Below are 12,627 nucleotides of genomic sequence, written 5' to 3' on the forward strand. Positions count from 1 at the left end.
CTTCCTACGTTTTCAAAAAATATTAGTAAAAATTATCTTCGAAAAGACATACAACTACCTGATTTCAAATAATTTACTATATAAAAATCAACTTGGCTTTAAAAAAAATAGTTCAACTGAAAAAGTCATTATTCAGTTTACAAGTCTCAAGTTCTTTTGCTAGATCACAATATACACTTGGTGTTTTTGTCCATTTATCAAAGGCTTTTAATACATTCAATCATGATATCTTACTTAAAAAACTTGAGTTCTACAGAATAACTGATAAATTGATCAAATGGTATAAAAGCTACTTGTCAAATAGAAAGCAAATCGTCTACCACGGAGAAGAATTGCTTCCTATTGATCTTCAAAATAAAACCTTAATTGAAATAAAATGTGGTGCTCCACAGGGTTATATCCTAGGTCCACTTCTCTTTTTAGTATTCATCAACGATCTAAATAAGGCCTCGAACCTTATGAACATTATGTTTGCAGACAATACTACTTTATTTTTATCAAACAAAAACATTAACAAACTTTTTTTTAATATAAATAAAGAACTTATGCAAATTTCTACTTGGTTTAAATGCAATAAACTAACCTTAAATATTGACAAAACAAAGTGGATCCTTTTCCACTCCTCAACAAAAAAACGTTTTTTGCCTAATGATTTACCTCAAACTTGATAAAGTAGAAGTAAAAAAAGGTTCCGTTTTTAAAGTTCCTAGATATTTATTTTGATGAAAATATGACACGGAAAACTTATATTGATTATATATCAATAAAAGTTGCAAAAAGTATTGGAATCCTCTATAAGGCCAGAAGTTATTTAAATAAAAATAGTTTAAAACAACTATACTACTCATTTATTTATAGCTATATGAACTATGCAAATATTGCCTGGGGAAGTACAGGTAAAAGTAAGTTGCAACGTCTCTACCGCCATCAGTAATATGCAATGCGAGTTATATATTTTTTAAATCGTTTTTCAAACACAAAACCTTCATTCAAAGATATGAATCTATTAAACGTATATGAACTTAACTTGTATAATACTTTATGTTTTACGTTTTGTTGTATGAACAATCCTTTATTAAATGTTTTTAAAGATCTATTTACCTTTAAAGTAAAGAATAAATACAATTTGCGAAATAATAACTATTTAAAAGAGCCCTTTTCTCAAACAAAGTTTAATCAATTTGTATAGATTATTAAGCACCTTTTCTCTGGAATAAAGTTATCCAGCCTAATTTAGAATCACCTATCGCTTTTCTGTTTTTAAAAACAAGTTAAAGAATATTGTTTTTTCAACAGATAATACATTGAATTATTTTTGAGATATTATTTTAACCATTTATTATTTCAAATGTTTTGGATTATTATTTTCTTATAAACTGTATATCTTTACATTATATTTATATTGTAATTTTTGTATGGTTCTGGCGACAAGATCGATATGATATTCTTCCAGATTCCAAGTTTATATGTTTATATTACATGTAAATCACGACATGTAAATAATGTAAACTAAAAAAAAAAAATTACAAAGTGAATTTAAATACAGTAAACTCGAACCATCGTTAACTCAAACTTCCTCTGAAAAAAACGTTTTTAAATTATTGTTGACTCAATTTCTTATGAAAATCACTCGATAACTCAAACCCAATTTTTTTTGTCCTTTCGAGGTTCCAGTAATCAGTTTACGAGATAGTTGGTTTCAGAAAAATTACAAATAATTTAATGTTGTGCAAGTTAAGTTCAACGCAAAATAGATTTCCAAAAATAATACTCCTGTATCGAAGAAAAGATTAGGTAACTGAAACTCAAATTAAAAATTAATTTAATTCAAAAGATAATTTGTTTTTATAAAAAATTCCGTTTTTTTATCTTTTTATTCTTTTTTCCTGAGGACTAAAAGGTCTAAAAGGTCAAGACAGTCTATCCAGTCAATGTTTAAGTCAGCCATAAGTCTCTTGCAATTTAGTAGATCCTAATCTATCCAATATTAATTTATTACAATAATGGATAAAGCATCATTGGGAGTTTGCCTTCTTATCGCCAAATTTCTTTTTCAAAAAATTGGTTATTTTTTTGAGCAAATAAGATAAATATAAATCATATTTATTTTTATTTAATATTTTTTTTGCATGCCATTGTATTTTTCGGCCTAATTGGTAGCATTGCCGTACGATTTACTAAAATTTATTTTGCAATCATTTTTAGGGTACTTAAAAACCTCTTTAGCTAAATTTTGTCCCGTGTGGTTTTCAATTGGAAGAAATGTTAGAAAACATTCTGCGGGTTCATGACTTCCAACTAGTACATACCATACAATTGTATGATATGTACCAGTTTAAGTACCTTTAAGGTAATTGCAAAATAAATTTTAGTAAATATTAAGGACAATCGTACGATAACGCTGCCAATATGGCCGGAAAACACAATGACATGCAAAAAGTTAAATAAAAATAAATATGCTATATATTTATCATATATGCATACTTTTGCATAATTGTACAACTATGCAAAGTATGTATATGGGATAAATCCGGTGTTGAATTAACAGAAATGCTAAATTAGCCACTGAGATTTATCTTATTTAAAATATAACCTTTTACTTTGTTTGCCATTAACAATATTAATTCATCATATATTGTTTTTGATAAATAAGATGGATTACCGGAACCCTGATTTCCAAATTTTTCAATATGACTTGATAAAAATGGATCAAATTTTGCAATTATTTCTAATATTCTCAGAAAGTTTCCGTTTTGTGGTGATTGAAAATCTTTATCATTCCCATTAAATGATAGGCCTCGTTTTGCTAATGTGCAAATAACGACAATAATCTGTTCTAAAACCACTTTCCAATATTGTTGTTGTTTCTTATATTCTTTTCCCAAAGGATTTGGTTTTTCTTTTTTCTGGTCATATAAGTTAATAAACATTTTCTATGATCTATTGAATTTTCATGGCTTCTAATCAAATGATTATTTTTCGAATCATTGAATCCAAACGTAAAGAGAGTTGGTACCTTTCCAGTTGATGGTAAATATAAAGTCCATTCTTTGTTATGTCTTTCCACGTTCACTTTAGCTCTATTAAAAACTGATTGATTACAATTTCTTACTTGTTTTTTATACACACGCTTAGAATTTTCAAATGAATTCTCTCAATGTTGACATTCAAAAGAAGCTTATTTAATCCAATACTCAACATCATCATTTAAAATATTTTTCCATAAACCGACGTCATTAATTAACTGTGAACCGTCCAATGACTTGAAGGTCTTGGATCTGGATTTGGATCACCAGAGTTATTTAGAACTCTACCAGCACTACTACCAGCAACAGATCTATTCAAAAACAAATCCAATTTTGGGAATTGTTTAAAGTGTTCCTCTCGTTCCTGCTTTCGTTTTCTTTAATTTTGACAACTTCCAAAAACTCTTTTCATTTTGGATTTTGATGTGTAATTAATTAAACTAGAAATTTAAAATTAAATATTTCATTTTATTAATTACCAAAAAAGATCTTAATTGACTATTTATTACATATATTACTCACTAATCAGAATCAAAATCAAACGTAAAAAAACTAACATGTGAGTCTTTGCTGACTGTAGAAGAGTAGAATACAATACAAAAATAGTGTAATAATGATATTAGAATACTAAAAAACTATTATTTTCTAAGCAGAAAAGATGTGACCTAGTTGCGTTTGATTTAAAATTTGTATACAATATTTACTATAGCTTTTACAAAACAGCTGCACGTTTCGGTGCATAATTTCAACGCTAGTACTTTATTACTAATCAGTTTTAATAAAAATTGGGGAATAATAAAAAGGTATTTTACTAAGCAATTTTTATTATTTTGATATTGCTGCTTATAATTCTTTTTTTATAAAATACAAATGATCCATTACGAGGAGCGAGATCCTTTAAACTCTGAGACCCTAGGCTTCAGACTATTTAGCCAATTGAAAAAACCGGCCCTGGGTCTATTTTAAGCAGTCAAACTATAACGTTTTCCAAGAGTGTCCATCTTATAATAACTCATCAATCTTGTCATAAATTGATCAATCAAACCAAGTTGAACGTTGAAAAGTGTAAAGTGATGCGTGTAGGTAAAAAGAATAGACAAATTTTTTTGATAACTTATGTTTTAGTGTGACTCATGACGGTGAAGAGCATAAATTAGATACAACAATAAGTGAAAGAGGTTTAGGCATGATTATTTTATCCGAACTCAAATGGCATGATCAAGTGACTTCAGCGACGGCAAAAGCACAAAGAACTTAGGATCTAATTAAACATACACTTAAATACTTTGATCTGGAAAGGGTGAAATCACTACATACGACATTTGTGAGACCACTTTTTGAGTTCGCTATTCCTGCATAAAAGCCTTATTTACGACGGGATATTGATGAGTTAGAGAAAGTGCAGAGAAGAACAACGAAGTTAGTCTCACAACTTAAAAAGATTTCATATGCGTTTAACAACATTGGAGAAAAGAAGAGCAAGAGGAGAACTTATACAGCAATACAGATTTAAGCAAAATATTGACCGAATAATTTGATACAAAAATCCACAATCGGCATTTTCCTTGACTCGTTGGGCCCTTATGTTTTAAATTGTGTGGGCTGTCTACAGGGCCGTCCCGACGGGGGGGGGGGGGTGGGCGTAGGGGTGTCACACCCCCCCCCCCCCCCCCCCTCCCCCAAAGCTGTTATTTGTGCATGTTAGTTGGCATATTTGTACATTTAGTATTTGAGTTGGCATTGATGCCAACTTGTGCATTTAGTGTTTGAGTTTTGTTAAATATTTTTTAAATAAAAAATGTAAATTTCATATTAATATATTATATACCTTTTGATACTTACGACTTGAAATACGAATGAAATAGGGTACCATTATGGTGACGTTAAAAAAATTACTTTTTAGGCATATCAATCCCATAAGGAACTGCGGTCTTTAAAAGCACAACGAATTGCACTTGATGTTTTGTTTTTTTAAGTTTTAAAATATTTAAATTTCTGTTACACGATTTCTTGAATGAGTAATATAGTGGCAAAACGTAAAAGATTTAAAGTTGAATGTCTAAAATGTGGCAGTATATTTAATAACGATTTTAAAAAACAACACCAAGAAAAAGTACATAATGGGATATATGTAAATATAAAACACGTTGGTGCTCCCGAAAATCTTTTTCAAAGTGCAGTTAAAACTTCCAAAGTCGCAGGGAAACGATAATCGGTATGTACCTGGTTTAATGTAATATTAAGTTCAACGATAATTATGCTAATAAATTTGTAGAATAATTTAAAACAACTGAGATTTAATTTAAATTAAAACGTAACATTTAAGAAATCAATCAATCCATTATGTATTTTTTAACAAATCTATTAATCCTTTATGCATTTTTTAACAAATCAATTAATCCTTTATGCATTTTTTAAGAAATCAATCTATTATGTATTTTTTAACAAATCCCTTATGTATTCTGAATAAAGATCACTTATTCAAGGATAAAATAGTAAAATCGTTTTTAAAAAATAAAAAGCATTTATTTTATAACTTCTTTTGGATTAATTTAATTGAACTTATTAAGCTTTTTTAATTAAAGTTATTTCCTTATAACTTGCCATTTACTATTTTTTTAGTTAAAGATATAAGTTACTTGTTGATTTAGAATTGAAATATTTGGTATATGTATGATATAAAGTACAATATAATTTAATATAATTTAATATAATTTAGAACCATGAAACATGTTATTCTCAAATGTTAGAGGAGGATTTATTTCAAGAGAATTCAATTCAAATGTCTCCAACAGATGAACCTGAAATACAAAGTGATGAAGTCAATCGGTTATCGTGTGCTGGTCAATTAGAAAATATTGTCACAGACTTAAGCGAGTGTGGTACCATTTTGTCTAAATTAAAATCTGAGACATTTCCAAATCCTGTGATAATCTTATTGGAAAGCATTCAGGTCATTAGTAGAATAAAATCAAGTTCTAAAGAATTCTTAAAAAATGCAAATTTTTTATCGGAACAAATCTCTAAATCACCTGAAAGTTCCAAACCAATTAACAATATTATTGATAACATAATTAATCATGATCCAGGCAGTCGTGATTTGGTTGCTTCAGCATCTCAGCATCAATACCTTATTGCTTTAGGGCCACATCAGCCAAAATTAACTAAATATCCAGTTAATACTACAGTTAACAACATTAAACAGCATAGTTTTAATTCTAAATGGTACAATGAATATCCATTTTTAGAATATAGTATTGTGACAGATTCTGCATACTGTTTTGTATGTACTTTATTTTCAAATGGTCCAGGAAGATCTTATCAAGATTCAGCATGGGTAAAACCTGGTATTCGTCAATGGCATAAAATGAAAAGCTGTGGAGTTAAAAAATTAGGTAAATTACAGCAACATTTTTCTTGTTTTTCTCATAAAGCAGCGTTACATGATTATTATCAATTTATGACAACTGAAAATCATATTGATATAATTTTAAACATATCAAATAGAAAAGAAGCAATTAAGTTAGAACAAGAAAAAGATTTCAATAAACAAATTGTAGTTATATTATTTGATATTGCTAGAACATTATCACGACAAGGATTAGCATTTCGAGGTGATGGTGACGGAAGTGGAGGAAATTTATGCAATTTGTTCAATTACTCTCTAGGCATAATCCCTTATTGAAACGCTGGATGGAGGAGTCTTCTTTACAATCACATAAAGTTATTTACTTAGGTCCACGATCTCAAAATGAATTTATTGAACTATTAGCTAAAGAAACGCGTAACATAATAATAAAAGAGATACATGAAGCAAACATTTATTCAGTATCTGCTGATAACTACACCAGATATATCAAATCAGGATCGTTTATCAGTATGTGTCCGATATGTTAATAGTCAAGGCAAATCTGTTGAGCGACTTTTGGGAATTGAAAAAGGAAACGATAAAACTGGTTCGGGTACAGCATTACAAATATTCAACATTTTAGAAAGTAATTTATTAAATCCGGAGTTAATACTCTTTCAATCCTATGATTTTGCAAGTAATATGTCAGGGAAATTTAATGGAACCCATGTTAAACTTTCTGAACTTGTTGGTCACAAAATTATATTTATACCATGCCAAGCCCATTGGTTGAACACGTTTTTAGAACATAGTTGTGATGCTAGTAGTATAATTGGAAGTACTATTGATATATTAGAAAATCTCTATGTCTTTTTTTCCTCAAGTAATAAAAGATATGGTTTGCTTAATGAAAAAATTTCCAAAATTGAAAATGCGTTACAATTAAGAAACTTGTCAAAAACCAGGTGGACAGCTCGTGCTGAAAGTGTTAAAGCAGTATGGAATTCATTAGAAGCTGTTGTTGAAAGCCTTGATGAAATTCTATTATTAAACGAATGTTTTGATAAAGGAACAAGATCAAAAGCGCTTGCTCTTCGAAAACAAATACTTTCTTTTGATTTTATTGTTTCTAAATCTTTCATGAAGAACATTATGTACAAACTAACGTATCTTACTGAGACTCTTGAGGCAAAAAATTTGTCTATACTTGATGCAATAACTTTAATTGACAGCACAATGAAAATTTTAGCATCAATCAACTCTGATGATTATGCAATGAACAATTTCATCAATAGTGCTAAAGAGTTTGCCACCTTACTTGGAATAGACTCTGAAGCTGATTTTCGAAACCATCATCGTTGAAGATTAGCTCCTAAACGATTCAATTGTAATTCTACAACACAAACAGAATTTACAATGAGTTTATTTTATAGAAAAGAGTTTAAAATAGTTCTTGATACCATTTTAAAACTAACAAATGAAAATTTAAAAACATGTACTTCTTTTATTGAACCATTATATCTATTGTTTTCTCAACCATTTAATAAACTTAATATTTCATTGGGTAATGTACAAAAATCTATTTCAATATTTCCACCAGCCAGTCAAGGTGCAAATCTTCAAGATTATGACTTAGTTCAAACAGAACTAGAAATATTATTTAATATGTTAAAAGAAGAAACAACATTTAATTATTTAATGGAAAAATCAGAAGAAGGAAAGCATATTTTACCATGTGCTAATCAAATTTGTCGTTTAGCCTTGACTTCTCCGGTTATTGTTGCAACAAATGAAAGAACATTCAGGAAACTAAAATTGGTAAAAATACATCTTAGATCAACAATAGCTGACGAGAGATTGAATTCTTTAGTGTTATTGGGTGTAGAAAAAGATATTGTTGACAAGTTGGATATAAATAAAATAGCACATCAATGGTCGATTTTAAAAAACCGGCGTATAAAAATTTAACAAGTTTATAGAAATTATTATGAAATTTTATTGCTAACGTCAAGAAGTATTGTTTAGATATTATATAATTTTAATAATCTTCTTTTAATAAATACTATTACAGTATTAAAACTGTATTTTGATATCGTAATATACGCCCATTTCATATATGATTATTACTCCAATGCTCAGTAGGCCAGAATATTTTTTCCGTGGTCGAAAGTCCCAAAAAAGTGAATTCTTCAAACATTTTCTTTCTTTTATTATTAAAACATAAGTACTTTACTCTACTCAAAAATATTTGGCATTGTATATTTATAATTTTTTGACCTACAAGTTCAGAAAGTTTAACATGGGTTCCATTAAATTTCCCTGAAATTACTTGCAAAATCATAGCTTGCCTTAGGCAAGCTCGCTATAACCATTTATAATGGTTTTAAAAATGTTAAATTTTCGCTTATTTTATTTTAAAACCTATCCTCAAAATCTACGTAACTGTACAATGCATTGTACAGTTACGTAGATGATTTGAAGTACTCAAAACTGTTTATGTACCCGCATGGCGGTACATAAACAGTTTTGAGTATTTCAAATCATCTTTAGCAATTTGGGAAAACTTTAAGTTTATTTTTGAAATGTGAACAATTTCTTAAGTTAATGCTTCAAACCGTTTGTTAATTGCATTTATAGATCGCTCAAAAATCAATTTTAAAAAATGGCAAAAATAGATAAAAAGTATACTGTCATAAATGAGATCCTTGATATTTTTTTCAATGATGGTGGTAAAGATTTTTTTTGTTTGATCACCACTATAAATGTCTCATTTATTTAATATCAAAAGCGATATGTTTATGTACTTCTTTTTTATTTGTTTAAGGTTTCAAAGGGAAACAATATATTTTTATTAATTTCAACATGATATATCTTGATCACATTACTAAGATAATAAATTTTTTTTTTTAGTTTTTTTAATTTTCTGAAAGCCAATTCTTTGCAAAAAAAACAAGGTCTTATTTGTAAAATTCTGACCACTAATTATTATTTTATATTCCTTTAATTGATCATGATCCAAGATCGTTATTTTACACGCAGTCATATAGCTGTTTTTAAGTCAGTCGCGAAAGGGTTAACACAACACTCAAAACATTAAATCGATGCATGTAATGACGATAACCCAAGCTCTAAACTTTGTGAGTCCGTTGGACGGATCAGAGCTTTATCTAAGTTGTTTAATGATCTAGGAGTACAGAATTTAGAGGGTCAGAGACCCCCAAAACCTAAAAAGTAGGTGTATTTAAAAAAGGCTAAGTATTTCACTGTTTTCGAGTGTTACAAATTTTTTTTTTTGAGTTGGCATTTACAGGAGTTTTACCCCCCCCCCCCTAATAATTTGGTTCGGGACGGCTCTGGCTGTCTATAACACGATGTTAAAAATGTGTAAAATAAAAATAAATTAAAGTTTTTTTTTTTTTTTCATTTTTGTCAAAATTTGACTAAATTTAAATTTGATTTAAATTCGAACTTGTAGCTTTTTTTAAAAATTTTTTTGATAGCTTCAAAAATTTTTTGACAAATTTGATTGAATTCAACCGAACTTAGTTGTAGACACTATTGCTAGTCTCACTTAAGTAAAAACATTTTATAAAAACAGCCTATTAAGTTAAAAAAAAAAATAAATACTTGCATTACTTTAGTTTATCTAAAACATCTGTTTTAGATAAAATGAAGTCAATTGTTTGTAACTTCAAAGATGTTTTTTAAACGTTTTTTATTTTCTTCAAGTTTTTAAATCAACTTTCAAAAACTTCGCAGCCGTTTGGTTCTGTTTAAAAATATGGTTCTAATATGTTAGTATTTTAAAAAGTTAAGTTTTGTAGTAAAAACTAAACATTAGTTTCTAAAATCGAATTATGTAATCATCAAGTTATAAACAATTATTTACAAAAGTAGGTACTTGCCAAACCAATCAGCTGTTGGATAAAAGTTTAGAATCAATACCTAAAATTTATAATAATTAGGTTTTAGTACTATTAAAGAATTATTATTATTGTTTAAAAAATCATCCAATTTGCTGTGTTATAAAATGTATTAAAAAAAGTTCAAGATCGAGTTAATGCATTGTCATCTAAGATTTGTAGACTTAATTAAGTCTCATTAGGATTAACTCATTCAACTCGACTCTTTTTAAGTCACTAATACATATATGATAGTCAATACAATTATAGAGGCTACAAATCCTAGATGACAATGCATCAACTCAATCTTGAACTTTTTAAAATAGATTTTATAACACTACAAATTTATAACACTACAAATTCATGTTAATTAACAATAAGATAATAAACTAGTGATTAATGTAATGATTAATGTAATATAAATTTGGAAAGAGTGTTTAATTTTTTAAATGACACAACAACAAATTTTAAACTATAAAATCTTTACAATTATACATTAAAATACAAACTGGAAAATAATTTACTTGATTATAGTAAAACTAAAAGAAGGCTATTTGGTACATATATATATATATATATATATATATATATATATATATATATATATATATATATATATATATATATATATATATATATATATATATATATATAATATATATATATATATAAATAAAGAGAGAGAGAGAGAGAGAGAGAGAGAGAGAGAGAGAGAGAGAGAGAGAGAGAGAGAGAGAGAGAGAGAGAGAGAGAGAGTTAAAAGCGTCAAATTTATAAAATTGAAAAATCTTTTAGTTTTTATTCTGAAAATTAGTTGGTTAAAAAAGCACAATATGAATAAATATGTTTTGGACAAATTTAGAACCAAAGTTGTTTTATTACGTATTGCTATAAATATGTCATGCATAATTATGATATTTATACCAGGGATGTGGAGTCCCAAAAGGACTCTGGCTTTATATCTCTGCTTTTTCCAAGTCTATAGTGTCCAGAAGCTCTAAACATGTTTGACTTATGATCTGCTATAAGAAAAAAATTCATGAGATTTAAGGACTTGAAACTTGTTGTTTTTAAGCCCGGAGTCCTGGAGTTCCAGAGTCCTTGCCGCCATTATACTTAAGTACTCCGGGCTCAAAAAATGATTGTTCCTCTAACCTAAAAGTCTTAATTTTTTTCCTATTTGTAGTCCATAAACTTATTTATATTTTTAGAGCTCCTGGATACCAAAAACTAAGATAAAGTAATCTTTTTGTGACTTTCAAATCCGGAGTCCTTTTTGGGACTCTGCATCCCTCATTTATACATATTTGAGTATATTTTATATCTAAAATAAATATAATTTAGTCATTTTATATTTATATTATAATTTTTTTAAATATATATGTTATCTCTAAGTTATATTTGAATATATAAGTTTTGTATTTTGTTCCACAATCTTATAAACCAAATTTTAACAATTTGTTTAAAATCTCTTTAATTTTTTCAGAATTAAAAATATTATATATATTCATAATGGCCAGTGAAAATATTTATCTCTTTGTGCCTAATTTAATTGGTAAGTTTTTATTTACATATCTATAATTTTAGTTCAAATTTTTTTTTTTTACATTTGATTTGGCTATTTAAGAAAGTTAGAACTTCTAAACAAATATTCTGAGGTCACATAAGCATAGATTTCCCATCAGGGCGAAGTAGATTGTTTCTCTATAAATACTTAAATTACTTTTTGAGTTTTTATATTACAATAGATTTTTCTATATTTAACAATGAAACATTTAGCAACTTTCAATATAGATATAGATTCAATAAATATAGACTTGATAAAAGGGTTGATATTTTATTAAAGCTTTATATTTCAAAAAACGCTGGGAGATATATTGCACAGTTATCATCTTTGTTAGAGATACTTATATTATGTGTTATATCAATTAGGTAATTTTTTTCATCTAATGCTATAAAGAGAGAATTTTCTTTCAAGAAAATATTAAATTCAGACTTGGTTTTTTAAAATAAATAAACAGGTTGAGAGTTCTAATATGCTTAAAGCAATAAAAGTGTGCATAATAAATTTTTTGCTCTAAAAGCAATTTTTAAATGAATTATTTTTCTACCATTAAGTAAAACATATTGAAATAAATAAGGAATAATTTTAGAAGCCAGTGTCGAATAGACTTGACAAGGCCCGTATTTTATGGATCTGGCCAGCTTATATATATATATATATATATATATATATATATATATATATATATATATATATATATATATATATATATATATATACAGGGGTGTACACTTATGGTTGTCCGGTGGCACAGGAAGAAAGCACAAAAAAGCCTGTCAGTAACCC

At 27.7% G+C, this 12,627-nt stretch overlaps 2 protein-coding genes across 2 annotated transcripts in view; both read left to right on the forward strand.

The window, feature by feature from the left end:
* The first annotated feature begins 4,964 nt into the window (after window positions 1–4,964).
* Window positions 4,965–8,610, forward strand: LOC136085767 (uncharacterized). Its single transcript, XM_065807188.1, has 2 exons — window positions 4,965–5,241; window positions 5,746–8,610. The coding sequence occupies exon 2, from the start codon at window positions 5,770–5,772 to the stop codon at window positions 6,709–6,711; it is 942 nt and encodes a 313-aa protein (XP_065663260.1). The 5' UTR covers window positions 4,965–5,241; window positions 5,746–5,769; the 3' UTR covers window positions 6,712–8,610.
* A 3,141-nt stretch (window positions 8,611–11,751) lies between these two features.
* LOC136085768 (CDP-diacylglycerol--inositol 3-phosphatidyltransferase-like) overlaps window positions 11,752–12,627 on the forward strand; it is a 54,231-nt gene continuing 53,355 nt past the window's right edge. Inside the window, exon 1 of the mRNA XM_065807189.1 lies at window positions 11,752–11,832. Within this exon, the coding sequence (XP_065663261.1) occupies window positions 11,790–11,832 (43 nt within the window). The 5' untranslated portion in view covers window positions 11,752–11,789. The remainder of the gene's footprint in view (window positions 11,833–12,627) is intronic.

This window comes from Hydra vulgaris, chromosome 10, assembly GCF_038396675.1.
Source record: "Hydra vulgaris chromosome 10, alternate assembly HydraT2T_AEP".
Lineage (NCBI taxonomy): Eukaryota > Metazoa > Cnidaria > Hydrozoa > Anthoathecata > Hydridae > Hydra > Hydra vulgaris.